General features: G+C 41.1%; 2 protein-coding genes and 1 long non-coding RNA gene across 7 annotated transcripts; 2 read left to right on the top strand and 1 right to left on the bottom strand.

Moving 5' to 3' along the window:
• Nucleotides 1-14,406: 14,406 nt before the first annotated feature.
• LOC147478009 (uncharacterized) lies at nt 14,407-15,249 on the top strand. Its single transcript, XM_086586143.1, has one exon. It carries the CDS (start codon nt 14,407-14,409, stop codon nt 15,247-15,249), a length of 843 nt encoding a protein of 280 aa, XP_086442269.1.
• Nucleotides 15,250-20,756: 5,507 nt separating this feature from the next.
• LOC147478008 (BTB/POZ domain-containing protein At4g08455-like) lies at nt 20,757-22,351 on the bottom strand. The gene is made up of 4 exons (XM_086586142.1): nt 22,295-22,351; nt 21,945-22,193; nt 21,246-21,311; nt 20,757-20,816 (listed from the first exon to the last, which is right to left on the bottom strand). Exons 1-4 carry the CDS (start codon nt 22,349-22,351, stop codon nt 20,757-20,759), a joined length of 432 nt encoding a protein of 143 aa, XP_086442268.1.
• Nucleotides 22,352-23,530: 1,179 nt separating this feature from the next.
• LOC147478007 (uncharacterized) lies at nt 23,531-26,383 on the top strand. 5 transcript variants are annotated; one of them, XR_015208516.1, is made up of 6 exons: nt 23,531-23,590; nt 23,700-23,752; nt 24,762-24,856; nt 25,009-25,077; nt 25,258-25,434; nt 25,752-26,383. It is a non-coding gene; the product is annotated as an uncharacterized LOC147478007 (long non-coding RNA). The 5 variants fall into 5 exon arrangements; XR_015208515.1 differs by having other exon boundaries at nt 24,666-24,856; XR_015208513.1 differs by having other exon boundaries at nt 23,537-23,752.
• The last annotated feature ends 23 nt before the right edge of the window (nt 26,384-26,406 follow it).

Genomic DNA, 26,406 nt, shown 5'->3' with positions numbered 1-26,406 from the left:
TTGTCCTTTGGGTAGTGTTTGTTGACGTTTGTGGAGTCTATGTGGAGTCGTACCTGGCCATTCTTCTTAGGAACAGCTACGATGTTAGCTAGCCAGGTTAAGTACTTGACTTCTCTAATGAATCCAACATTTTTGAGTTTTTCTATCTCTTCATTGATGACTTTTTGAAATTTGAGTGCCAGTTTGAGTTTTACAGTTGGATCTACATTTAATTTGTGGCAAAGACCTGTGGGTCGATTCCAGGCAATGATTCCAGGCAAATAGTTTGTTTGGTTTGAAAATGATTTAATAGGAAAGTTTTTAAGTTTTAAAACGAAGTGTAGAGATTTTACTAATAATGAAACATGGAGAGAATAATTTCGTAATTTATGGGAGAAAATATGTAAAGTTTCTTAAAGTAAAATATGGCAAAGAATTCTTTAGAATGGGATGGTTTATCAAAAATGGAGGATATTTAAGAAAACTAATTTTGTCATTAGAACTAAACAAGTTAAAACAAAGAAGAACGGCCCGGAGTGTGCATCTCTTATTTGGCTGTGGATCTGATTTTTGGCGTTCTATTATATATATTTTTTCTACAGAATACGAAGGTGAGTAATTAGTTGTTTTTCTATTTCACGTATATACAAAAATAGATTTACTGTCCAAGGTTTTCACTTTTTTTTCTCCTTATTCTTTTGTCATTATTCTTCGTCCTGTCGTTATTGTTAAAACTTGTTAAATTTTAGAGTGATTTTGAGTTATCCCCCCAAAGTTATGTCAAGTTTTGTGTTTAATTAACCCCCAAAATTTGAATCATCACAATTAGACCCTCAATCTGTCTCAGACATCTAAAAACACTGTTCATTTTTTCCATAATGCCCAAACTACCCTTTTAAGAAAATTGCGGGAGCAAATTATTTTTCCCCCCAATTAAACATGGCCCACTCCAATAACTTAGATTAAAACCCCCAACTTAGAGGGTTTTATTTTGCTTCTCACTCTATTTCTCATCTCCTCGCTCGGCTGTTGAATTTAGGATTATTTAGTGTGGAATCCATGATCTTAGGGTTCTTACACTACTTCTCACTACTTCTTACACTAGAATCCACAATCTCAAACTCGAATCAACAATCTCACAGTCAAGGTAATTTTCACGTGCCTTATTTAGGGATTTTCATTCTAAGGTTTTTTTAAATTATATAATCAATGTCTGATAAAGTTTAAAGTTTAAATTATAGGGTAAATTATATAATCAATGCCTTATTGATAGCACAGTTTTAAAGTTTGGTTGTTGTGTCTGATTATTGTTTTGGTTTTGGCTTGGTTACGTTGCTGCAAATAATGGCCTCAATTAGGATCTTTAGGTGTCACCATCGGGGTAAATGGGTAGAGGATGGACAATATATGAAATATGTTGGTGGACAGTATGTAGATTCTGAGGAATGGGATTATGATTACGCAAATTTGATAGACCTTGTTGCTTGGATCACTTTAGCATTTGGTGTCCCATCTGGAAATGTATTGGAAATATGTTGGTTGCATGATGGAAACAAAACAAGTCTAGATACAGATAGAGATGTGTTGTTCATGTGGGAATATGCAAGAGTTGATGCAAAGGGGTTCACACATGTCTTTGTAAATTGGCATGAGTTGGATGTCATTTCAAGTGATTCAAGTGATGATGAAAATGACTCTGATGAAAATGAGGGGCAAGGTGAAATACCACATGTATATATATATATGCATGGCAGAAAATGTAGAAAGGGGAAGTTGTTTGACTTGGATGACTGGCCCACTACAGAAGACTTTGACTATGTTATGAAAAAGACAGCAAATTTGAGGTCCCCACCATTGCTATTATCATATTATTCTGAAGACAAGAAAGATAGTGGCCCTAGTCATAAAGTAAAGGGAAAGAGAGTTGTTCGAGAACAAGATCAACAACCCACATCCATTGAAGTTGAGGAGCTATCTACATCTACTAGAGTTCAGGTATGTGTAATTACATCCAAATTATTTTAGTAGCTGTCTACATCCAAATTTTTCCAAAGACTTCATTTGTAATTCTTGTATGTTGCTTGAATGATTTAGGTCTTGATGCAACTCAAAGTTCTAGATGTGAATTCAACATTGACCAGATAGATGCAGCAGAGCATTAATACATTCAAGATTCATCTAATGAGGAGTATGTACCTTCTGAAAATAATTCAAGTGGTGAAGAGTCTTTGTTTGATGAGGAGTCTTTGTTTGCTAAAAAAGAGGATGGAAATGGTTCAATTGCTGAAGAAGATGAACCAATACAACTAACTGTTAGGACACAAATAGTTGAGGATGATGATGTAATAAATGTGTTGGTTGAAAACACATTTAATATTCCAACTGATGAGGGAGAGACTAGAACTGATGATACATCAGTTAGGTTGTTTGTAGGTCAAAAATGGGCTGATAGATTCTTGTGTAGAGATTATCTGAGGTTGTGTGCTATTAAAAGAAAATATAGTATGAAATTCAAGAAAAATGATGCTCTGCAGATTGAAGTTATGTGTAAGGAGGAAGGTTGTAAATGGAGGGCTTATTGCAGGTGCATGACTAAGAGGAGTACATTCAGATTAAGAAGGTTGAATGATGTTCACACTTGTACAGCTGATAGAAACCCTATGGCAAATGCAGCTTGGATAGCAAAAGATATTGAGAAAGACATAAGACTTCATTTCAAGAGCTACAAACCAGCTTACATCAAGAAAATCATTTGGAATAGATATCAAGTTAAGATTAAGTATTGGCAAGCTTGGAATGCTAGGAACTTAGCAATGGAAATGATTCATGGAAGTTATGATGAGTCTTATGCAAAGGTTCATCAGCTTTGTTTGTTTATTCTTCTCACTCAACCCGTGTTCTATTGCTAAATTATCTAGAAATGCTAACTACATGAGTTTTGAATGGGTTTGTATTGCTTTCAAATCATGTTTAGATGGGTTTGTCAGTGGGTGTAGGCTTTTAATAGGTCTTGATGGATGTTTTTTAAAGGGGAAACATGGGGGGTGTATGTCTGTCTGTTCTAGCATTAGATGAAAATAATGGATTGTTTCCACTAGGTTTCTTTATTTGTATTTCAAAAAACACTGAGAATTGCACTGAATTTCTAGATATTATGGCACCATCCTTGAATTTACATCCATCTAGACTAACCATAATTTCTAATAGACAAAAAGGTTTAGGTAATGCAGTTGCCACAGTGTTTCCTGATTGCAATCAAAGATATTGTTTTAGACACATGGTGCAGAATATGAAGACAAGGTTTAAGGGTCTTGAAGTGGAAGCATGGAATGCAGCAAAAGCATTTGGGGAAGCTGACTTTAATAAAAATATGGAGTTGCTTGAGAAAAGATGTAGTGATGCCAAAGACTACTTGATGACTGAGGAGCCTAGGTTGTGGGCAAGGTCACACTTTGACACTGAATGTAAAGCTGACCACCTCTCTAATAACTTCTCTGAATCATGGAATAGTTTTATAATGGATGCTAGAGACAAGCCTATTGTGAAGATGGTTTCCAAGATAATGATGTTACAAATGAAGTTGATCTATGATAGAAAGGGGAAGTTTGTAGACTGGAATGAGAATGATCTAGTACCAAGGGTGAAAGATATCTTAGCAAAAAGAGAGAATGCAATTGGTGATTATGAAGTTGCTGGTTCAAATGAGGATAAATTCTGTGTGACACATAAGTCTGGACATTGGTGGATTGTTGATTTGGTACAATTAAGTTGTACATGCAAAGAATGGCAAGTGTGTGGAATTCCTTGCATTCATGTTGTGGTTGTTATTAAGCCAAGGAGAGACACTTGGACACAGTAAGTTTAAATTTGATATGTTATATTGCAATTTGTTGTGTTAAATTACATTATTTATTGTAATTTGTTGTTGTACTTGTTTTTAGATTTTGTAGTCCTTTTTCACTATTAGAGCATATAGAAATGCACATAGTCAGCACATAACTCCAATGGTTCATGAGGATGATTGGCCAAAGGTAATTCTTATTCCAATTTTCAATTCTTTTAATTTCTAGTTTATTGATTGAGTATTGACATGTGTTTTGTTTAATTGATGCAGCTTGTAGCTGCAGATTATGTTTATCCTCTAGTTAAGCATAGACAACCTGGAAGGCCTAGAGTTAACAGGAGAAGGAGTGCAAATGAAAATGAGAACTCAGTTAGGTGTTCTAGATGTGGTGTACTTGGCCATAATACAAGAGGGTGTCAAGGAGGTGAAGTGGGTGGTAATGTTGTTAGAGGAAGAGGGACTAAAGGAAGACCAGGTAGGCCAAGAAAAAGACCACTTCCAAATCCATTCTTGCAGGCACTAATCAACCCTGAAGATGGAGCTCAAGTTGCTCTACCAATAAGAGGCAGAGGCAGAGGTAGAGGCAGAGGCAGAGGCAGAGGTAGAGGCAGGGGCAGGGGCAGTAGAGGTAGTGGAGAGGCAACTGAAACTCAAAATTTCACTAGAGGAGGCAGGGGAGAGACTAAAACTGAAGATGGAGGAGGCAGAGGAGAGGCTCCCACTGAAACTATTAGAAGAGGAAGAGGAAGTAGGGACAGCAGAGGTGGAAGAGGAGGAAGGGGCAGCAGAGGGGGAAGTGGCAGTAGAGGAGGAATGTGTGCTTCTAATAATGCAACTGAGGCCTCATTTGCCTATTCCCAGCCCAGTCAGTCACAACCATCTCAGCCACAACCATCTCAGTCAGAACCTCCAGCACAACAGACTTCAAATGTCAGACCTCCATTGGTGATACCTACTATGCCTCCCATACAGCCACAACAACAGAGAAGGTACAACAATAGAAAAAGTACTTCAACAGAAAAGGTAATATCAAGCCAAGCCTCATGCTCAATTAATGAGAGACCAGCAAAGGGAGCAAAGAAAGGGAAATAGTCATGTTTTTGGTGATGGTGCTTATTTTGTGTTAGTTGCTATGTTGTATGTATGTTTTGTGGCTTTTATATTTTTGCCCAAAACAATGCTTTCAATGTGTTTTTTGTTGGAATTTTCTTTCAATTGTCAAGACATGATTACTATGTTGCTATGATATGTTTAGTGATTAGTATGTTGCTATGATTAGTTATCAGGATTACTATGTTGCTATGATTAGTTGTCAGGATTACTATGTTGCTATGATCTGTTTAGTGATTAGTATGTTGCTATGATCAGTTGTCAGGATTACTATGTTGCTATGATCTCTTAAAGATTACTATGTTGCTATGATCAGTTGTCAAGACATGATTACACATAACATTTATTTCATTTCCATTCCTCTCTTTCATACACAATTCATCCATGTGACAACTTTTTCACAAGTTCAGTTACTTCACTAGCATTTCCTTTCACCTTCATTTTAATAGGACCCTCAATTATGACCAGTAGCTTTCCCTCCTGGCACTTCATATCCTCTTTTGAAGCCTTTGAAGTACTGGCAGCAACTTCTTTGTTCTTGTCTTTGTCTAGGTGTCCCTTGTCTATCCAAATAAAACCCTTACATCCATCTCTATTGCATCTTAGAAATCTCTATCCAAAATTCCATTCCCTAGTACTCTTGTACATTATTTTCATAGTTTTTCCACAACCCCAAGGGCAAATGTGAGGGCATATATCTTTCCAATGGTTCAAATCACCACATTGAAAGCAACCAGTAGCCTAAAAAAAGAAAAACATAACCCTCAAATCATGTGCTAAAATTATGTTATTAACCCTTACTCTTTGTAACTAATTTGTAATTAACCCCCAAAAAACCAGACGAAAAAAAACGAGGAAGGAAGCTATAATCAAGAACCTAATCAAGAACAGTAACAGTAAGGACTCTAATAATAACAACTGAAGAGTCAAAAGTGATACTTACCTCAAGTGACATCTTAGCTGGTTCACCACCACCCATTAGTTGTTGTTGGAGAGAGAAGCGAGCTGGATTTTATATAGTTGGGAAAGAAAGGAGTTAACCAATATCGGATAAGTCAAAGAGGATGTCAAAAATTTCAAACGGCTCTTTAACTTTCTAACGGTTCTTTCAAAGGGGTAGTTTGGGCATTATGGAAAAAATGAACAGTATTTTTAGAGGTCTGAGACAGATTGGGGGTCTAATTGTGATGATTTAAATTTTGGGGGTTAAACACAAAACTCGACATAACTTTGGGGGGATAACTCAAAATCACCCATTATATAATTTAAAAAACCTTAGAATGAAAAACCCTAAATAAGGCACGTGAAAATTACCTTGACTGTGAGATTGTCGATTTGAGTTTTAGATTGTGGATTCCAGTGTAAGAAGTAGTGAGAAGTAGTGTAAGAACCCTAAGATCATGGATTCCACACTAAATAAAACCGAGCGAGGAGATGAGAAATATAGTGAGAAGCAAAATAAAACCCTAAGTTGGGGGTTTTAATCTAAGTTATTGGAGTGGGCCATGTTTAATTGGGGGGGAAAATAATTTGCTCCTGTAATTTTCTTAAAAGGGTAGTTTGGGCATTATGGAAAAAATGAACAGTGTTTTTAGAGGTCTGAGACAGATTGATGGTCTAATTGTGATGATTCAAATTTTGGGGGTTAAACACAAAACTCGACATAACTTTGGGGGGATAACTCAAAATCACTCAAGAAAAAACCCAACTCAAGTTTCTCTTATTTTATATATTATCGTTAGACCCCTAAAATGGAGGAGAGACAAATCCCCAATCACAAAATCACAAAATAGAGATCTCTTACATTAACATACAATAGACATCAAACACCTAATTACACCAAAACCATGAAGACAATCCCCGCGCCAACCAACCAAATTACAATTTTGGCAATAAAAAAGATTTTCTTTATTGAATCATTTTCCTTCTTCAATTCTTCAACAATCTTTAAAAGTTTCGTTTTCTTTCTCGACAAACGAATTACTCTTCCTTGATATCGATCATTAACTATCTTCAATGTTTCATTGCGACGTTGAAATTAAATCACTCAATGTATCACTGCGGCGAGGAAAATCAGTACAGTGCATCTGGTCAATTGATCTTGTTGGTGTGTCAATCCAACGAAAATAGGAACAAGTTTTAGGTGAGGTCTGGCTATATTTGCCACAACCAAAAAATCGGCTTTCTAGGTTTCGTGAAGTGGGCGAAACCTTCAAAGCAATTGGATATCCACATTCACAAATTTGACCTGAAGTGACCAAGGAATATGACATACTTTTTAGTTTTAGTTGAGTAAGGGCATCTCCAATAGGGGGTGTAAACCGTATAGAGTGGAAATTTTACACCCCAAATATAAAAAACTCTATCCAATGGGGGTGCTATACCATAGGTAATAGTGTATTAGCTAATAGAGAGGGTGAGGAATTCTCCCTCTCGCTATTAGTTAATAAAAAGCCCGGACGACACTCAAACTGACGTCTGAGTGAAATAATTTTCGGACGTCACTTGGACTAATGCCCTTTCTAATTCTAAAGTAATTTTTTAACTGGGACGTCACTTGGGAGTGACGTCACTTTAAGTGACGTCCCAGTTTAAATTAAAGAGGAACGTCACTTAAAGTGACGTCCGAGTTTAAAATCTATATTTTTTTTATACTTCTCCATTAGGGAGTATAGAATGTGGATATTTATAAGCTATACAATAGTATATAATTAGAGGTGTAAAATCCTAATGGCACCTACGTGGAGCCTAGGTGGAGGTGTAATTTTACACCCCCCATTGGAGATGCCCTAACAAATTTAATTCCTTAATTATTCTTAGTTGAGTAACCTAACCTTAACTTTAGTTCTAATAAGTAAACAAAAGGGGAGGAAAAGTTTGAGAAAATGGGGGAAAATTAGATGTTGTCATGAGTGACATGATGTGATAAATGTTTTGGTCAAAGTGTCAAATGGTAAAAAATGGATATCAAATTTTTGTTTAGTGAAAATATCGGTATGGTGATATGTGTTTGTTGTAAGAAATATTAGTTGGAGTCCAGATCACCGTGTCCACGTCAGCAAAAATGATTTGGGGAAATACTTAACAACGTAAGCATGCAGTCGTCTGATTAAATTTAACATCATGTCTAGATTGAAACTTTTTGAAACTTTTTTGTTTTTTTGAATAAAAAAAAAAGTACGTTCTTGTTTTTTGAAATCAAAATGAAAGTTTGTTGTATTTTTTGGTTATAATCTCGAAATGATTCATAATTTATTTTACAAGTATTTTATCCAAAAAATTGTGGAGTGAGAGATCGAAGTTATTATTAGGAAAGGAGGTTTTTGTTACTTTTAGGATATAAATAGTGTAGATCATACCTAATGAAGTAGATGGGATACATATATTTGATTAGTTAAGCTGGTTACTCCTTAAATTTACTTTGAAACAGTATAAAGCTAAATTAGGAAAAGCTCGAGCCAAACAAATTGGCAGTTATGTGGACATAAATCAAGGGTGGTTGTCATGAGAATGGAAATATAAATTGGCCAATGAAACTAAAGAACAGAATAATCCACAGTAAGAAAAAGGAGAAGGACGCGAAAAGTTGAGAGATAAGTAACAATCGAATGGCTCGTCCATTATCTCTCTCTTTTTTTCATCCTATTTGCATATACCCTATCCCTCACGACCATTATCCATGGATCAAAATATTATGGAGAAGGAATAGGAGAGGCATGTGGCGAGATTTCTTTTTCTTGGAAATGCCGGTGGAGGATTGCATAAAATCTCTCGGCATAATCCCTGTGCAGAACAGAACTAGTATTGAGAACATTTGTTCTGCTGCCATGACTATAAGTTTAAACAAAGCGAGAAATGTCATGAATTTTATGGAATCATACAGAAACAAGGATGGTTGGGTGGATGGGGGGATAGAAGTTTGTCTTAAAATTTATACTTTTGCAGTTCGGGACATTAAATTTGCAAAACGAAGCTTCGACTCCAAAGATAATACTACGGCTTACATAAAAATGATGGATGCATTGCATAGGAAAGACGAGTGTTCAACTATTTATGTAGACCTCAAAGCAGCAGATATGCCGGCTAGTGAAATAGAGCAAGATTACTACACATTTACCAAATTATCTCATGCCCTTGCCAAATATTTTTATGGTGGTTATATGTAATTCTTAGTTCTGAGAAAAATGGATGTAACAGATAAGAAGACCATATATATCTCTATTGGTAGTATAGCCTATAATGATCGTGGCCTCTTAAATTCATCCGGGTCTTTTTCTGACGCATAATACCCTTGATGAATAATAAAATTAGATGCCTAGATATTTATTAATGAGGACTACTTTGTCTTTTTATGCCTTTATAAATGTTCAGTACCGATATTGTCCTTAAATAAAAATATTGTTTAACACTTTTAAATAGGAGCAATCAGTCTTTTCATGTGGCAGTATATTAGAAAACCAAATCCACGCCATTCTCAATTGTACGCCTGACTATAAATGCTATAAATGCAATTTAATTAGCAATAATTGAGTTATTTAATAAGAGATTAAGAAAAGGAAAATTCTAATCAGAGAATACGAGCCGATTCTTTTCCCTTCTCTCCCATCTCTTCTGTTTCTCATCATTTTTTTTTCTCTCCGAAACTACTACTCTCATTCTTTTAATTTTGGACCATAAATACACAAAGCCCTTTCACTTTCCATCTCCCTCTCAATCTCCACTCTATTATCTCCCACTTTCTTAGTAAAAGATAATCAAATGAAAAAAATTCATATTTTCTTCTGCTCTTGAAGTTTAATTCATACTTCTCCTCCTTTTTGCTTTTTGCTTTCTCTATTTTTTCTGTTATGTACAACTACAAAAGCCCAACTCTTACTTGAAGTTGCTTCCAATGGAAATCTATGTCGTCTCAAGAGTAACAGCTTCACTTTTAACTTCTCTACATTTTTTTGGAGTAGATTTGGCTGTGGAACTTGATGTTGGAAAGGGAATAGCGGCAACAGTTGCCAGTATTAAGAATTCAAAAGGCGAATCGGCTCTTCATCTTGGATATGAGCACATAGTCCTTGTGCATTATCGTGAAACTTCAGAGGTTGGTCTGAACATTACCACTGCACTTTTATATTACCTTTGTTCACTCTTTGTTTCAAACGGTCAGCATACATAATTATAACTTATTAAATGTGTGGTTCATTAAGTGGCTTTCTTTTTTAGATGAATCTGTTCACAAGCGCTCCAAGTTTCTTTTGTCAAATTATCCTTTGAGTTTGATGTGATGGAGACAACCCCAAACAATTTAAAACAATAGCAATGTTGCTCCCTATTTACAACTGCAGGATTCTCCAGTCACACCTGTTAATTCAAATTATGCTTCCTCCTACTCCGATACATCTGTGCCAAGGCCTTTATCAGACGAAACTGATAGCGAAGCTAGTCATGCACTCTATATGGGTATGATAGATGTTTAATGATGCATTTCTTTTACATAGATATAGGCATCAATAACCCCCTGCCCTTTAATTTGAGCTACATGGTGAGCAATAAGAAAAGCTCTTAATATTTCATATTATATTTGTAGTGGCAGGATGTAGCACCGGGATATCAATGGTGAGATGGGCCGGGTCAGCATAGCACATAAGTCCGCGATCCACCGAATCGGGGTGACAGCGTGTGGTCGCGGTACGGAAACCCTACACATGGAGCTAAGAGGACCGCGAGATGGAGGGACAGGTGGAGGGCCATGATGGATGAAAAGAAAGGTATAAAGAGTAATAGTGGGGGAGAGAAAAAAAGGGGGATCCATTAACCTAAGAAAATAGGAGACCTAGGAGAGAAAGGAGAGTGAGAGGGCTGAGAAGGAGAATAGTGCTTAAGGGCTAGGGAATAGTGCTCATAAGAGAATTAAGGTTGTAACATTTGGCGCCGTTTGTGGGGAAAACGAAGTAGAAATGGCACCAAAGAAGGTGGTGGTAGGCCCCGAAAAGATAAGGGTCCCGCAACGTGATGCCTAAGCGGTGGTAGAAGAAGGGGAAGGACGAGAGGAGGGAAGAGCAGAAGAAGAAACGCGGCTTATGCGGGAAGAGATTGAAAGGCTGAGGGAGGAAAATGAGGAGCTGAGACGAGAGAAGGAGAGGGTGGAGGAGGAGACCGAGGAAGAAACAGGGGAGGAAGCAGAGAATGAAAAGGCGGAGGATGAAGAGGAATAAGGACCGACCCTAGTGGATAATCCGGTGACCGGGTTAACGGTCGAACAAGTACAACAAATGATTAACAGTGACCGAGTGGCGAATCTTCAACAAACAAGGGTCCAAACGGGCGCGGCCAGTCAAGTGGTGGCGGGGCTGAACCGCAACCCGCTTGCAGATACGATATGGACGTCGGAGGTACCAAAGCGCTTTAATCAGCCGAGATTCGAGAGATATGATGGAACGGGTGACCCGGCAGATCACATCCATCATTTTAGACAGCAGATGCCTCTTTGGCAAGAGGCGAGGTATGATGGTCTGCGGTGCATGATGTTCCCGGCCAGTCTTAAGGGTGGGGCTTCCGACTGGTACTATCGGTTACCTTCGAAGAGCATAACCAATTTCAAAGAGTTAGAAGCGGTTTTGTCGACCACTTTATACATCGAAGAGGAGGGTTGGGACATCGGCCTTATTTAACGTTAGACGAGATCCGCGAAATCGGTCAGAGAGTACTTATGTCGCTTCAAGGCAGAGACCCTAAAGGTAGAGAATTTGGATGAGAGGACAGCGGTAATAGCATTCGAAAGGGGGCTGCGACCTGGAACGGCAGTTCATCAGTCCGTGGCGAAGAACGAGATAGCAACATTGCACGAGTTATATCCGCGGGTAGAGAAGTATATAAGATATGAAGACACCATGCGTAAGAGTCAAGAAAGGAAGGAAAAGACGATATCGGCGTAGAGAAAGGGGGTGAACGCAGAAAGACCGAGGGAAGTGGCCGAGGCGGGGAGAGGTATCGCGGACAGTCCTCAAGGCCGGAAAGAGGAAGGGAGATAGCGCGGAGAGAGCAAAGGGAGCGGAAGCCATACCGCGAGGTGGAACATGTCCCGTTGGCGAAACCGTTAAGTGAGATACTATCGCTGATTAAAAATTTGCAAGGATATGAAGGGCCGCGAACCATTCCGGCCGAAATGCCCAACAAGCCATACTGTGAGTATCACCAAGTGCGCAATCACGAAACCAATGATTGTTATGCCTTGAAATGGTTAGTCCAGAGATTAATAGAGAAGGGCATGCTGAGGGAATTTGTTGGGGAAACTCCAGACCGGGAGCCTGGGCCTGCCGCGGAACGAATATTGGGAACCATAAATGTTATCTTCAGTGGAGAAGCGTTGAGTCACAATGCCCACCGGGATAAGGTCGAGAGGACAAATGAGTATTCAAGCAGTCAATGTGTCCCACGAGGGCAAAATACTGAGCGATTTAATGAGCGGGGAGGAGGAAATTACGTTCTCCAAGGCAGACCTCCGAGGCGTGGATACGCCACACGAGGATGCGTTGGTTATTACAGTGGCGATGGGCAATTATGTGGTCAAAAGGGTCCTGATAGACTGTGGTAACGCCGTGGATTTGCTATTCAGAGGAGCTCTTGAGGAGATGGGGATCAACCCGGGGCAACTGAAACTTTCGCGGACAAATTTGTATGGATTCAATGGAAGTGTGACAGAGCCTATGGGGGAACTTCTGCTGCCAGTAACAATGGGGCCCGTGACAGTGTTCTCAAGGTTCATGGTGGTCGACTCCAATTCACAATACAATGCAATCCTGGGGAGATGGATACATGAGATGAGGGCGGTGCCGTCGACTTACTATCAAGTTATCCGATTCCCTACCCCAACGGGAACATATGAGGTCCGCGGAGATCAGGTGGCATCCAAGAACAGTCACCAGAATACAATCAAAAGGATGTCCCGCGGACCAGAAGAGGAGTCGACGAGCTCAAGGAAGAGGCCGGCATAGCAATTACAATCTTGGAGGGCCGTGGAGGAGAGGAGGTCGCGGAGGATCCCAAGACTTTAGGCGAGATAGAGATAGTAAACTTGGGAGAGGGCGAAGAGGAAAAGTTCACATCGATAGGGTCGAGTCTTACAGAAGAATGGAAGGATAGGTTGGTCCAATGCTTGGTGAAGAACAGAGACGTCTTTACGTAGGGGATAGAGGATGTCACTGGGTTAGATCCGGAGTTTGCATGTCATCGCCTGCACATGAGGGGAGGACGCTGGCCGGTGAGAGCGAAGATGAGAAGCATGAGATCCAAATATGCAGAAGGAATCCGAGAAGAGGTTGCGAGGCTAAAGGGTGCGGGGATAATAAGAGAGGTGGAGTTCACAGACTGGTTGTCCAACGTAGTCGCGGTCCCGAAGAAAAATGGAAAGGTCCGGATGTGTGGGACTTCCGCGGACGAAATTTAGAGTGTCCGGCGACGGTTATCCGATACCACGAGTGGATGAGTTGGTAGACAGGACGGCGGGGTTCAGCTTCTTCTCGTTTATGGATGCGTCTATGAGGTACAATCAGGTGGCAATGTATGGACCTGATCAGGAAAAAACTGCCTTCGTAGTGGAAGGGGGCACATACTGCTATATTAGAATGCCATTTGGATTAAAAAATGCAGGAGCCACCTTCTAGCGTTTGGGAGAGAAGATGTTCGAGGGCAAGATCCGAAAAGGCATTGAGATATACATCGATGATATGGTGGAGAAGAGTATGTCAGAACAGGAGCACTTGGAAGGGTTGGAGGAGACATTTCAGATACTGCGAACACACAATTTGAAACTCAATCCCGAGAAGTGCACATTTGGAGTCACCACAGGGAAATTTCTGGGGTATATTGTGACACAGAGAGGAATAGAGGCCAACCCAGAGCAGATAAGATCGTTGGTGGAGATGCCATCACCAAAGACATGAAGGAGGTGCGGTTGTTTTGGAAAGGGTCGCGGCTCTCAACAGGTTCATCTCGAAATCATCCGACAAATGTAGGCCGCTGTACAGACTATTGAGAAACACCACAGATTTCACATGGACGGCAGAATGTGAACAGGCATTCCAGGGGCTTAAAAGGTATTTAGAGGGTACGCCGCTGTTGTTGCGACCCTAAGAGGGAGAAAAATTGTATTTGTACCTGGTGGTCACAGATTATGCAATCAGCTCGGTCCTCGTTCGAGTTGTGGATAAGATAGAAAGGCTAGTATACTTTCAGAGTAAGACTTTGATGGATCACGAAAACGGATCTGATCGGGTGGAGGAAATGCACCCCACCTTGATATTTTTGGCTCAAGTCGAAGCCCTATTTTTGAAGCCCACGCAGCGATCGTGGTCCGCGAACTTGCCTCTTAAGCGGGCTTTGAGAGCGAGAAGTCGGGAAGAATGTTGAAATGGGTCGTGATGCTAAGTTAAGTATGACATCCAATATCGAGGTTAGGACAAATGGAGAAGGCTTTCCGAGCGATGGCGGAGTTCTTGGCGAGTTCCCCGCAGAGGATCCTACATGGGGGGAGATGGTTTTGGAACCGAGAGGAAGAGGAACCGGATAGCTTGAACCCATGGGACGAACGAAATGGTTGGAGAGTGTTTGCTGATGGGTCAGCAACGGATGCTGGCAGCGGAATTGGTGTAGTATTGGTCACCCCAGACAACAACAGGCTAGAGTTGACAATGAAATTGGGTTTCGCAGCATCCAACAACGAAGCGGAGTATGAGGCGGTAATCGCCGGCATGAGAATGGCAGAAGGCCTAGGGGTGAAGGAACTCACTATATACTCTGACTCCAATTTGGTAGTGTGCCAGGCAAATGGAGGGTTCGCGGCGAGATGCCCCAGGATGGCAAGATATTTGGGAGTCCTGCGAAGCTGGGCGTCGAAGTTCGCACAAATCCGCTTTGTACATTTGAACCGAGGGGAGAATCGCCACGCAGATGCTCTGGCTTATGTAGCCGCGGCCATGCCAGGGTTAGAGGAAAGAACCCTCGAAGTGAGGAAGTTGGACAAGCCAAGTATCGAGGAAGCATTGGGAGTGATGAATACTGCGGAGGGTGACGAAGGATGGGTGATGCCAATCAAGCAGTTTTTGACAGGGGGTGAGGGGATTTGTTCCAGAGAAAGACGAAGGTTGGAACAGATATCCCGAAGATACACGTTGGTAGGAGGGGAATTATATTGGAGGAATTTCAATGGACCGTTGTTAAGATGCTTGGGGCAGAAACTGGCTCAAGAGGTGCTCAATGAGTTACACAAAGGGGATTGTGGGAGCCACTTTCGCCGGGTAACAACAACGATTACCGCGGTTTGCTAACACAAGGCTACTTACGGCCTCACATGAAAAGAGACGCCGTGGAATTAAGCCAAAAATGTGAGAAGTGTCGGAGGTTTTTCTCGGTTGATATTGGCCCCAGCCAGCCGCCGACCCGCGTGTAGTCTAGCCCGTGGCCATTCGCGATGTGGGCCCTAGACATAGTGGGACCGACTGCCCCATGGCTCGCGGGTAAAAGGAGATTCTTATTGGCGCGACGGACTATTTTACAAAGTGGATTGAGGCCGTACCATTGCAGCGGTGAAAGAGGTGCAAGTGATCAAGTTCTTGTGGGAAAAATCATATGCCGTTTCGGGGCCCCATTCTATCATTGCGGATAATGGAACCCGGTTCACGGGATCAAGGGGTTAAGAATTTCCCGCAAGCGTATCACATCAAACAGGGGATCTCGGCCCCTACAACCCCGAGGGAAACGGACAAGCGGAGTCCTCTAACAAGACCATACTTAACAATCTCAAGAGGAAACTGGAGGGCAAGAAGGGGACCTGGGCCGACGAACTAAATCGGGTGCTTTGGGCCTATCGGACAACCCCACGAACCTCGACCAAGGAGACCCCTTTTGCATTGGCGTATGGAGTAGAGGCCGTGATACCGATAGAAATGGTGGCGGCAACCACTCGGACCGCGCCTGTCAAGGATAGGTCAAACTGGGGCATTCTAGCTAGAGACATGAATCTAGCAGAAGAAAGGAGAGACACAGCGCGCATCAAACTGGAAGAATATCACCGCCGCCTGCAAAGGCAGTACAACAAGAAACTGAGAGTGAGGAAATTTAAGGTGGGAGACAAGGTGCTTCGACGAGTGACCCCCAGCACCAAGAAAGCCAGCGAGGGGAAGTTGGGTCCGACATGGGAAGGGCCTTACGTGGTGGTCGAGGTGGGGGGAACAGGCACCTATAGGTTACAAACTGTGGAGGGCACAGTGCTGGATAGGCCGTGGAATGTAAGGTTGCTGAAAAAATTTCACGAGTAAATGTAATGAGAGAAATTGAAAATGGCATGAGCTATTTGTACATATATAAAATCGTAGCACTTTTGAGTTAAGTATTATTGCATGAGTTTTCATTGCCCCTCAGAGTGAAGGGAAGGGAGGGGGTGAGCCCTCCAAGGACGAGAGGTCCAAACTTTAGTGGGGCAAAAAGAGTTGCCACACGAAAATGAGGTCCCACAGTGCCGGGGTGAGAGGAGTTGCCCCGGACCTATGTGAGATAGGGGCAAACGGAAGCGAAGAGGCTTCCGCGCCCGCCCACATGGCAGCAGGAGTGCCCGCCAGAGGTAGAGAGAGGCGAGAGGGCACAGTGCGGGGGCGTGGGGCAAGCAAATCAAATATTCCCAACCAATGGGGGTAAATACACTAATGGGGGCCGGTTATTACTGGATCCATATACGAGTAAGAGTATCAACAGAAACAATCCAGACAAACAAGCAAAACATAATATGAACATCCCAACTGGAGGGGGTGAAAATACAACAAAATGTAGCATAAAGAGTATGACAAAGTAGCATCAAAAGAAGCCTAGCCAGGGCATAAACAAGCTATTTTTAAGCCGCAGTATTTTCGCGGATCATGGACTCGGCGGCTTCTGCTATGATTTCATCCGCAGCCTCATCTATCGCCCCGGCTACCAACGCAGCGGCCCCTTGCCCTTCAGAAGTGGAGTCCGGAATTGGCACAGCGACCTCGGATAGTGGAGTAGCGACAGGGGCTTCAGGAAGGAGACGACCTTCTTTGGTGAGCCGGTCAAACTCCTCCTTGACCTTCTTGGCCACCCTCTTCTCGGCTTGGGCCCGAAAGCTGTTCCGGAGCTCGTCCATATCGGCCCGTTGGTTAAGGAGAGCCGATACCTCCTCCTGATGCTTCTGAGAGAGGGAGTCCAGAGCGGCGGCGTGCTTCTCTTGGAGGGTCTCGCGCTGATTACTCAAGCGGTCATTAACCTTGTCCATGTAAGCAAGGTGGGTGGCCTCTGCAGTTTTAAGCTCGTCCTGGGCCCTGAGCTTGTCCAGGTCCGCGGCCGCATTCTTCTTTTCTAAATGGGCGACTTCCTTGTCCAGCTCATCGATCCGGGCCCTGGCACCAAAGAGGCCGCGGATCATGAAGGAGATGTCCAGACTCATCTGGAAAAGGGAATAGGAGTTAGAATACTCAGAGAGAGGGAAGAAAGATACTTGAATGAAAAGAAAAGGTTACCTTCTCCCAGCCGGTGTAGAACGAAGTCCGGTGAGACTCAAAGGAGCCCCCCTCAGCGTACGCCATATCTTTGGGGAGATAAGACCCAAAGAACAGGGAGGAAGCCACTGCCGGATTTTCCAAGGCAGAGTCGTTGGCGGATTAGAATCTTGGTTCTGCGAAGTTTGAAAGCAGGGCAAAACGGAGGAACGGGTCCAGCGGCCCCCTTATCAGTCCGGGGTGCTACCTCCTTCCCGAGCCGCTGTTCCGCATGGGGAGGCGCAGTAGGTGGAGATGTGTTCTTAGCTAGGGGACCCTCTTCAGGAGCTGAAGGCCGTGGACGTTTGGAGGCTGGGGGAGGAGAGGAATGAGCAGCGGCGAGGGGGGCGGCAATGGGGACGACATCCTCATCCGAGTCACTGTCGAAGAGTTTGCGTTTGTTAACACCCATGTCTGAAGCTTGAGAAGTGGTGGAAGGGGAATGAGAGGATGAATATTGATCTTCCCAAGTGGTCAAGGATCGGTAGGGAGTAGGGACTGCGGAGGGAGAAGTGGCCTTGCAAACAGGCTTGGGACGGAGTGGGGGTTTCGTGGTATGGCGCTTTCCCTTAGGAGGTGGGGTGTCACGTGGCTTTCTTTCTTTGGGTGGAGGAGGATGGAAAAATGGGGAGCAGTATTTTCCCCTGGATTTCAATTCGGGTCGAACAAGAGGGGAGTAGCGATTGCAGGGTCAATCCCGAGTATCACGGCTTAAGCAGGTCCCAAGTCGCGAATCTTCTGGAAAGTGGTGGAGGAAATGTGTTCGTAAGGTCGCGACTTTGAGTCGGGGCGCCAACCTGAAAAAGAGAGCCGTCAAGTCAGATGAGAAACCAAAAGATATACATCAATGGGTGTAGATAAAGAGAGAGACTCACCACTAGGAAGAAAAGCCAAGTGGTTAAGATTCAGTTTGGATGGAAGATCCGCGGAGAGGAAATTGCCTTAGATATAAAGAGGGTAGTGATGCCACAATTTGTCTGAGGAAGTGACACGAAGAATAAAATGTCACTTTCTAGGGCGGACACAAAAGGAGTGATAGCCGACACTGACATCCTTGGTGCTCTTTTTGATGAAGAAGCGAGCGGTCATGTCGCGAATCGCTATCTTGGGTACTTTGGAACGGTTGTAGTGGTTCGCGGCATACATGACCCTCCAGAAATTGTCAATGCCTTGGCAAGGGGGGATGTTAAAGTGATTACACACCTCGACATCAAGACGGGTGAGGGGAAAACGCAGGGGCAACAACAATCTGTCCCTACCGTAGCCCGCGAGGCACCCCCGGCTGTAGGGAACTAGATCGCGGAAAATGAGTTAGGTCGGGCACATGCTCTAAGATGACGCCGTCAGTATCCCGTAAGCCGCTTTAACAGCCTCAAAGTTAGGTCTACGGCTGCGTGGTGGGGGCGGCGGGAGGGCAAAAGCTTGCCCAGAGGTTGAAGGGGCCTCGGTCTGGTCAAGGAGAGGTGGGGAAGCATGGCTACGGGACTGAGAAGAGGAGGAAGTGGCGGATCTCGGAGCCGACATCGTGGTCGGAGTGGAAGACACACAGCCACAACAAGGCGGAGAAGGAAGGGGAGATGAACAGATTCTAATACCAAGGACAAAGGAGAAATGCGCAATATAGCAATTAAACGGAGCTAGAGAGAAGAGGAGACCAACCTGAGGTAAAAGGAAAGCAGCCGGAGCAGGAATTTCCGCAGAAGAAACCGGAGAAGACGACCGTGAAAGCGACCGGTGCTGGGAAACAAGAAGAAAGGTAGAGGGAGAGGTTGAGAGGAACTGAAAGGCAAAAGAAAAGCTAGGTGAGAGAGGAAAAATCGAGCGGGCTTTTATAAAGAGGAGAGGGTAAAAAGTAATTTGAGGGGAGCTGAAATCGAGGGACACGAAAGGAACCAGCCCGATGAAGGGCTGGCGTGGATGCACAAGAAAGCGAGGGGTGCCCGGTTGTACTCACGTGGAAACTCGTGAATCCAGCGGTGAAAGGAAGACGGAAGGCTACGGTTGGAAAGTTTAATGTGGAGAACTCTCGACTCCCCGATCGAGATACTATCGCGGACTCGAGAGGGGGCATCTGTAGTGGCAGGATGTAGCACCGGGATATCAATGGTGAGATGGGCCGGGTCATCATAGCACATAAGTCCGCGATCCACCGGATCGGGGTGACAGCGTGTGGTCGCGGTACGGAAACCCTACACATGGAGCTAAGAGGACCGCAAGATGGAGGGACAGGTGGAGGGCCATGATGGATGAAAAGCAAGGTATAAAGAGTAATAGTGGGGGAGAGAAAAAAAGGGGGATCCATTAACCTAAGAAAAGAGGAGACCTAGGAGAGAAAGGGGAGTGAGAGGGCTGAGAAGGAGAATAGTGCTTAAGGGCTAGGGAATAGTGCTCGTAAGAGAATTAAGGTTGTAACAATATTCTTTATTTATTTGATTAGTCGATTACGTAGTATATATTGTTGAGTGAAAATTTTGGATTAGCTCATTCCTAGCATTAAGAGGGAGTTTACAGTTTTTATTCATCGTATTATAAACAAATAGAAGCAATTTGGCCTTTGTGGTACAAATATCTAATGTTGGTTTTATTGTGGTATAATAGGTTCTGATACATCTTTCGTTGGTGAATCTGTTGAGCCTAGCAGTATCGTTAGTGTGCAAAATCACGAAAAGAGACTTCATGAGATTAACACCCTCGAATGGGAAGACCTCTTATTGTCAAACGCTCCCAACAACGTCAACATAGACAGGAGAGGTGAAAGCATACATCTTATGTTTGTTTTTAATTTGAAATTAACTTGGGAAATCATTCTCCATGTTTTGTTGTTACAATTGACATTTCATCCCTCCAACAACAATATCAAATTGCAAATGTACGACTCCAGAACTAATGTAAGTAGTAGTAACATGGTTGTATGAAGTTCTTTATTTGTGGGATCTTGATCAATAATCATTTAATTGTATGTCACTTGCACTGTTTCTAATTTTAAAAGGTTTCAGGATGGCCTTCTATCATTGGACACTGTTCCTGGACAATCTGGTTTTGAGCCTTCAGTCCAGCTAATTGCTAGGAGTGGTTTAACTTTGGACTGCAACTCATGAAGAAAGATACATGGATAAATCGAACTGCAAAGGAAATTGAGAAATTGGAGCTTAAGATCACCCGTTTGCTGCTACTCATTACTGTGTACCTCTGTCACATGATGAGAAGCCATACATTCTGGTATTGCGCTGATTTTCAAACTTGTGTTTTAATCATACGTCGTAAATTTCCTTTATATAGACTTATTAATTCTTGGTTCCCTTAACATTTTCAGGCACAACTGGAGGAATGTGTGGACAAAGATGCTGCAGAGAAATCTGATGTTGTAAAAGAAGCAACTAAAGCTATTTTTACTCCTAATGCCGACAAGACTGTCTCTAAGGGAAATGGTCAAATTCAAGAGAAATAGAAGAATAAGGGCAAAAAGAAACACAAAAGGACTACCGAGCTAAAGGTTTTAGTTCTATACCTTTTTTTCCCTTGCCTTTCAGTTGTGTAATAATTAGGGGCTAATACATGTTGCTTGTAAATTCAAACCTTTGGTGGTAATGACTAATGAGCATTTTCTCCTTGACCAGAGAAATGAGAAGCAAGTGTAAGTTTCTCTCTTTCTCTTACGAGACATAAATACAGGAGTTCTCATATTTCATGTCCTTCGCCTCTATTACTTGTCACTATGAGTTTCTATATGGTAGTTTATGATTTATAGTTGTTCGTATCATAAACTGGTGCACCTTCCAAGTCTCGGCTAAGAATAAACCATCCCTTGGAATATCCACCAATTCTTCAATACTTCCACTCTGGTAAATTCATTTCATAACATTCATGATTTAAAGTACTGATGAAATAGTAAGAATCTTCTTCACAAGGGTGACCACCAGGTTTTTCTGCGGAGGGAAGTCGAAGTACTATCCACGAACACACACTCTGAATTCTCCCCTCCCTAACTAGAGTTCAACTAAAAATGTTCTTCTAATGTTTGGGCTCAGTCTTTACACAGGCACACACTCACACGCACTCCGAATTTGAGGATAAAAACATTAGTAGTATATACAACAAACGTAAAACTAGACATAAAATGAACATTTGAAATTAAGACAACCCTTCAAATCTTAGACATGAGAAAGACAAATAACGAAAAATAAAGTAACCCTCTGCTCAAACTTGCTCCTAGATACCGAGTTGTCGTCTTAACGTTTGAGCAGTTGCCAGACTTTCTTATGACTGCATAGCTCAATCCTTTGCAGCAACAGTATTTACCTACTTCGTAAGATAAGCTTCATATATACCCACAACAAGGCGGGGATCTTTATCAACTATCTCCTGATATTCCTCTTGCTTTGCTTGTCCATGTTTTCCGTGATCAAAGACAAAGATTTTTCATGTTGGTTTTTTGCATTGTGCTAACTGGAAAAGGCAAAGCACATAAATACATTCTCTGCATTCAGCTTCGATGTCAAAATGTTCTCACAGTGTGACTTAAGATGCTTCACTTGATACTTCTCTGCTAATGCCAAAAGGTCACAAGCCATTTGCTCATCGAGGGAAACCTCAGCAGTGTACAAGAACTGAACAAAAGAGTGAAGAGCATCATAAGTCACTTCACTAATCTTGATGGTGCCGCTTATGCTCTCCTCCATCTCATTTTCAAGCATAGCTTTAAATACTGGGGATCTACTTGTCTGATGATTATCAATTAAAAAAAATATATGTTAATCTGATGTGAATAAACACCAAATATATTAGTGCTTTCCTTCAATTAATCTCCCATCGGGTTCTTCACCTGTGTATTACATTCCATCGGGTTCTCTTCTACTCTTCTTCCATGTCTGAATATCATATTTTGTAGTTTATTGGATTGGATTTCTACATTTATTAGCAGTTCTCTTGCACATCGTGATTCACTCACAAAGACGACATCCCATACCCGCTTTTTTGTGTTGTATGTTGAAAACATCAAGGTTTCTAACGGTGGGTATCGACAAGGTTTGCAAATTCTTCTTTCATTGTTTTGATTATTGGAACAAATGATACTTTCAATTATTGGATTGTATTTACACTTTTTAATTTTCTATTGTTTCACAAGTTAATCGTCCTATAATATATATTTTTAAATTATTAACTAATTTCTTCTTTCGATTATTGTTATTCTTTTGATCGATCTTTTGTAACTCTGATTTGATAACTTTTCATTTCCATAGGATTTCACCATGAAAAAGACTAATTCCAACTGTAGTAGGTAAGCTCACTTTGAATTATAATATGTATTGCTCGTGGTTTTAAAACATTGTTACAATTGGCTGCTATCTTTATATTTTCCTTCTTAAAACTTGACACTATTGCAAGCAGGTATTCTGTGTAGAGTGGCAATGGGTTGGATCGGTCCGGATATAGGCAAATCCAAAACCGATCCGCTTTTCAACAATACAGACCTAGAACCGTACTAGACCCGAACGGATATTTGAGTTAAAGAACCAGAACCGAACCGAAAACTTTTTTTTTATTCCAGATCCGATCCGTTCCGAACCAATAATCTCAATTTCAACCCGGTAAACCGAGTTTTTAATAATTGGATCCTAATTTTCGTTATATAAATATTAAATAATTTTTTTTTGCTAAACACAAAAACAAGATATACAAATAAAAAAGGCATAATGAATGATTTGAAATCCAAATTTGTAATAGAAACCATCTTTTTATTATGTAAAAAAATATCGTAATATTACATATGTATTTTGCATATCTTATTTTGGAACTTTAAATATTGCAATGTTGTATAAGGTAATAGAAATATATGGTGGAGGAAAATTAGAAAGAATAAGACTAAAAATTTTAATTGGATTAGGCCTATAACGGTTCGGTACATACTTAATCCAAAACCAATCCAATAAGAGTCCGATTCTGATTTTCAAGACCCAGAACCGGTCCAATATGCTAACTACCTGTCCCAGACCCGTTTTTATTGGTTCGGACCGGATCGGGTATCAATTCTTACCCGACCCATTGCCAGCCCTAATTCTGTGTGTGCAATTTCTCATTCTTCGACTCCTGCTTTTGCTCTGTCTTCAATCTTCGACTGGTACTGTTCACACGTAAAGGACTACTATATAATTTCTTCAATCTTGAATATTTAGCATCTTGATACATATTTTTTTGTGGCACTGTTTTGTTGTGATTATCTATTCAAGATCTCATTGGAGATTCTGGTGTTGGCAAATCATGTCTGCTCCCGAGATTTTCTGTAAGTTATACTTATGGCAACATTTTTAATATTCACATCTTGAGGGAATCAAGCCTTTGGAGGTTAGCTCCAAGGTGTTGGGTCTGATTTCCAAATTTGTATGTCATTGAGATTTGAGAAGTTGCTACTTCTCTATCTGTCCAAATTGCTTCTTTGCCATTTGAGAAATATTTTATTTTTGTTCTAACTTTTGATAGGAGATTCCGTTTTCAAATCAGTTTGATGATCCATGCCCTTGATCAATTGTAATCATTCTACCTTTATTGTACACCATGAAAAATTATCATTGAAGTAGAAAATTGCTTAGCCTACAGTTCTCAATTTTCCTTTTTGATTGATGCCCAACAAATGATATTCTAGATGTCAACATTTAAACAAAGTCTATGCAGTTTGTTCATATATGTTTGCTTAAGTGATGGAAGAAATGACCACTTGATATATCCATGAAAGTGTCTCTTAAGTTTTCACCGATTACGTTTATATTTAGTAATGGTATTTGATAAGTGAATGGAATATTATGTTTGAAATCTTTTCTAGGTCCAATGTACAGTCCAGACAGAGTATATATAGATTTAACCGCATCACTATTGCAAGTACTGAATGGATGATGTCCACTTCAAGCCAAGTCATTGACTTAGGGTTTGCACATATCTTTGGCTGGCAGTGTGTGTAATGATTGTTGCTAGCTTCTTATCATGCATGTGTACATGAAGGTTTTATTTTTCTTTTACAATATATGTCTTTGGGTTTGAGGTGTTATAATAGTAATCTATTTATGTTTCATACTATGATTGTTGCAATGAACATCCTACCTATTCAACTTATCTGGTATAAGCATATTGATACATGCTTTATAGGAACACTTATTTCATAATGTTATTTGTGTTTCTTATTTTCTTCCTTCTGACTTCAGCGAAATTTAATCGGGAGGGAAAAGTTAAACTGCATGAAAAGAGAACGGCCATTTCTACTGTTATAATATCTAAAATGGAGAAGATGTATATTGCAGTGAATAGAAACATTTAACCTGCTGGCTTGGATACATGTCTACTTGACCAAAGAAGAAATACCGCAGGGAAACAAAAGAACACCGTTGCATAAGAGGTATTTATTTTGGAATTACATATAACTGCTCTTCTTTTCAAAACTTTGTCCTTTGAAAAGAATGTAATTATAGTTGTAAGCCTCTTCATAGTCCTTAATCTTAATTTGATGTTAGTACTTTTGTGCCCATCTTCTATCCTAAAACTATACAGTTGGGTAATTGATGGGATGCGTCACTTTTTCCAGACGAAGAATGGAAGGAGAAAGTCTACAAACTCATGGTATTTTTTTATTTTCTCCTTAGCATTTACTATTTTCATTGTCAGAAGATTTCCTTTACAATGGTAATATGCTTTTCTTTAGTTCTGGATCCCAAAACACAAGGTTTCATGTTAGAATAATTCTACACTACTAACACAGTTTTATAGTCTGATTGTATTAGTACCTATGGCCAATTGTAGGGTGTGCAGGGCAACTTGAAAGCAGACAATGACGGGAACAATCTTCTTGGAGCAGAGAAGCAACAGGAGCTCCAGATTTAGGAAAGCAATACACTGCTAGACTCCGACGAAGAGATGGACGCACAGTTGGTCTTGGGCTGTAACACTCTCTTTTTATCCTAGTACTGTCACAACTAGGTCCGATAACTTTGGCTTTCACTGCATAAAATGGGGAATTTTTGTTCATGTTGTTTTGATTATAAGGAAATTTCATAGAAATGGGGAATATTTGTTGTTTTGTCAAGGGTTATTTATAAGTACTTTGATGAATGTGGTGTTATGTTTTCTGGGTTTTTTGAGCTTCAGGGAAGCTCCCATGCAACACTTTTGGTTGTTCTTGAAGCTCCTTTTGTTTACTTGTAGTTGTTTTTTAGCTGTGCAAACTACAAAAATCTATTCTTTTTTGTGAACATTGATTTTTTAAAATGGTGGTTTTGTTCAATTTGTTTGTACAGATTGTTAGCAAATATATGAAAGAAGCTCGAGCTCTCATTGCAACCTATGACCAGAGAGGATCATTTATGCTCTCGATCTTCTTGATGCAACCCTCGCGCTGTCTCCCCAATTTGAAGATGCTCTCGAGCTCAAAACACGATCACTTCTCTATCTATATGACGATTCAAGGAAGTTGCTAACTTGCTTCAAGATTATATACCCAGCTTGGCATGAAGATTGATCTTCATCTGACCATGCACGCGTAATAGTGGTGTTCTCACCTGCAAGGATGTCATGTTCTACTACAGTTAGCAAGAAAATGATACAATTGATTACCATTTCACGGTTGCTGATCAGGCCCATCATTGGGAATGAGTCGTCAGCTACTTGTATTAGGAGGGCAACAAGAGATCTCTGAAGAGTTTTCCGTTTCTAAGGAACAGTTTCTTTGTTTGTGATTTGTTGTATTGTATTAAGGTTATCCAGTTTATTATTTTTTGTGTACTATATAGTCATCCAATACTGGGGCGAACTACTTTGAAGATGAAAATCTTGTACGGGATGTACTTATAGTTATTGAAATGCTTTTATTATATATTGAAATGCTGAAGTATTCACTTAAATTTTGTCGACTATCTTCTCATCAAGTCAGACAAGGTACTTTCTTTGCCTAGC

Source organism: Coptis chinensis, chromosome 9 (genome assembly GCF_015680905.1).
Source record: "Coptis chinensis isolate HL-2020 chromosome 9, ASM1568090v1, whole genome shotgun sequence".
NCBI classification, from domain to species: domain Eukaryota; kingdom Viridiplantae; phylum Streptophyta; class Magnoliopsida; order Ranunculales; family Ranunculaceae; genus Coptis; species Coptis chinensis.
This window is presented reverse-complemented; position numbering and strand designations above follow the sequence as displayed.

Excerpts from the sequence above, each read along its gene's own strand:
- LOC147478009 (XM_086586143.1), top strand. The coding sequence starts at position 14,407 with ATGGCGGAGTTCTTGGCGAGTTCCCCGCAGAGGATCCTACATGGGGGG.
- LOC147478008 (XM_086586142.1), bottom strand. The coding sequence starts at position 22,351 with ATGATATTCAGACATGGAAGAAGAGTAGAAGAGAACCCGATGGAATGT. Across the intron at positions 22,194-22,294 it reads CGATGGAATGTAATACACAG|ACAAGTAGATCCCCAGTATT; the intron begins GTGAAGAACCCG and ends GATAATCATCAG. Across the intron at positions 21,312-21,944 it reads CGAAGCTGAATGCAGAGAAT|AGTGGAAGTATTGAAGAATT; the intron begins GTATTTATGTGC and ends TGAATTTACCAG.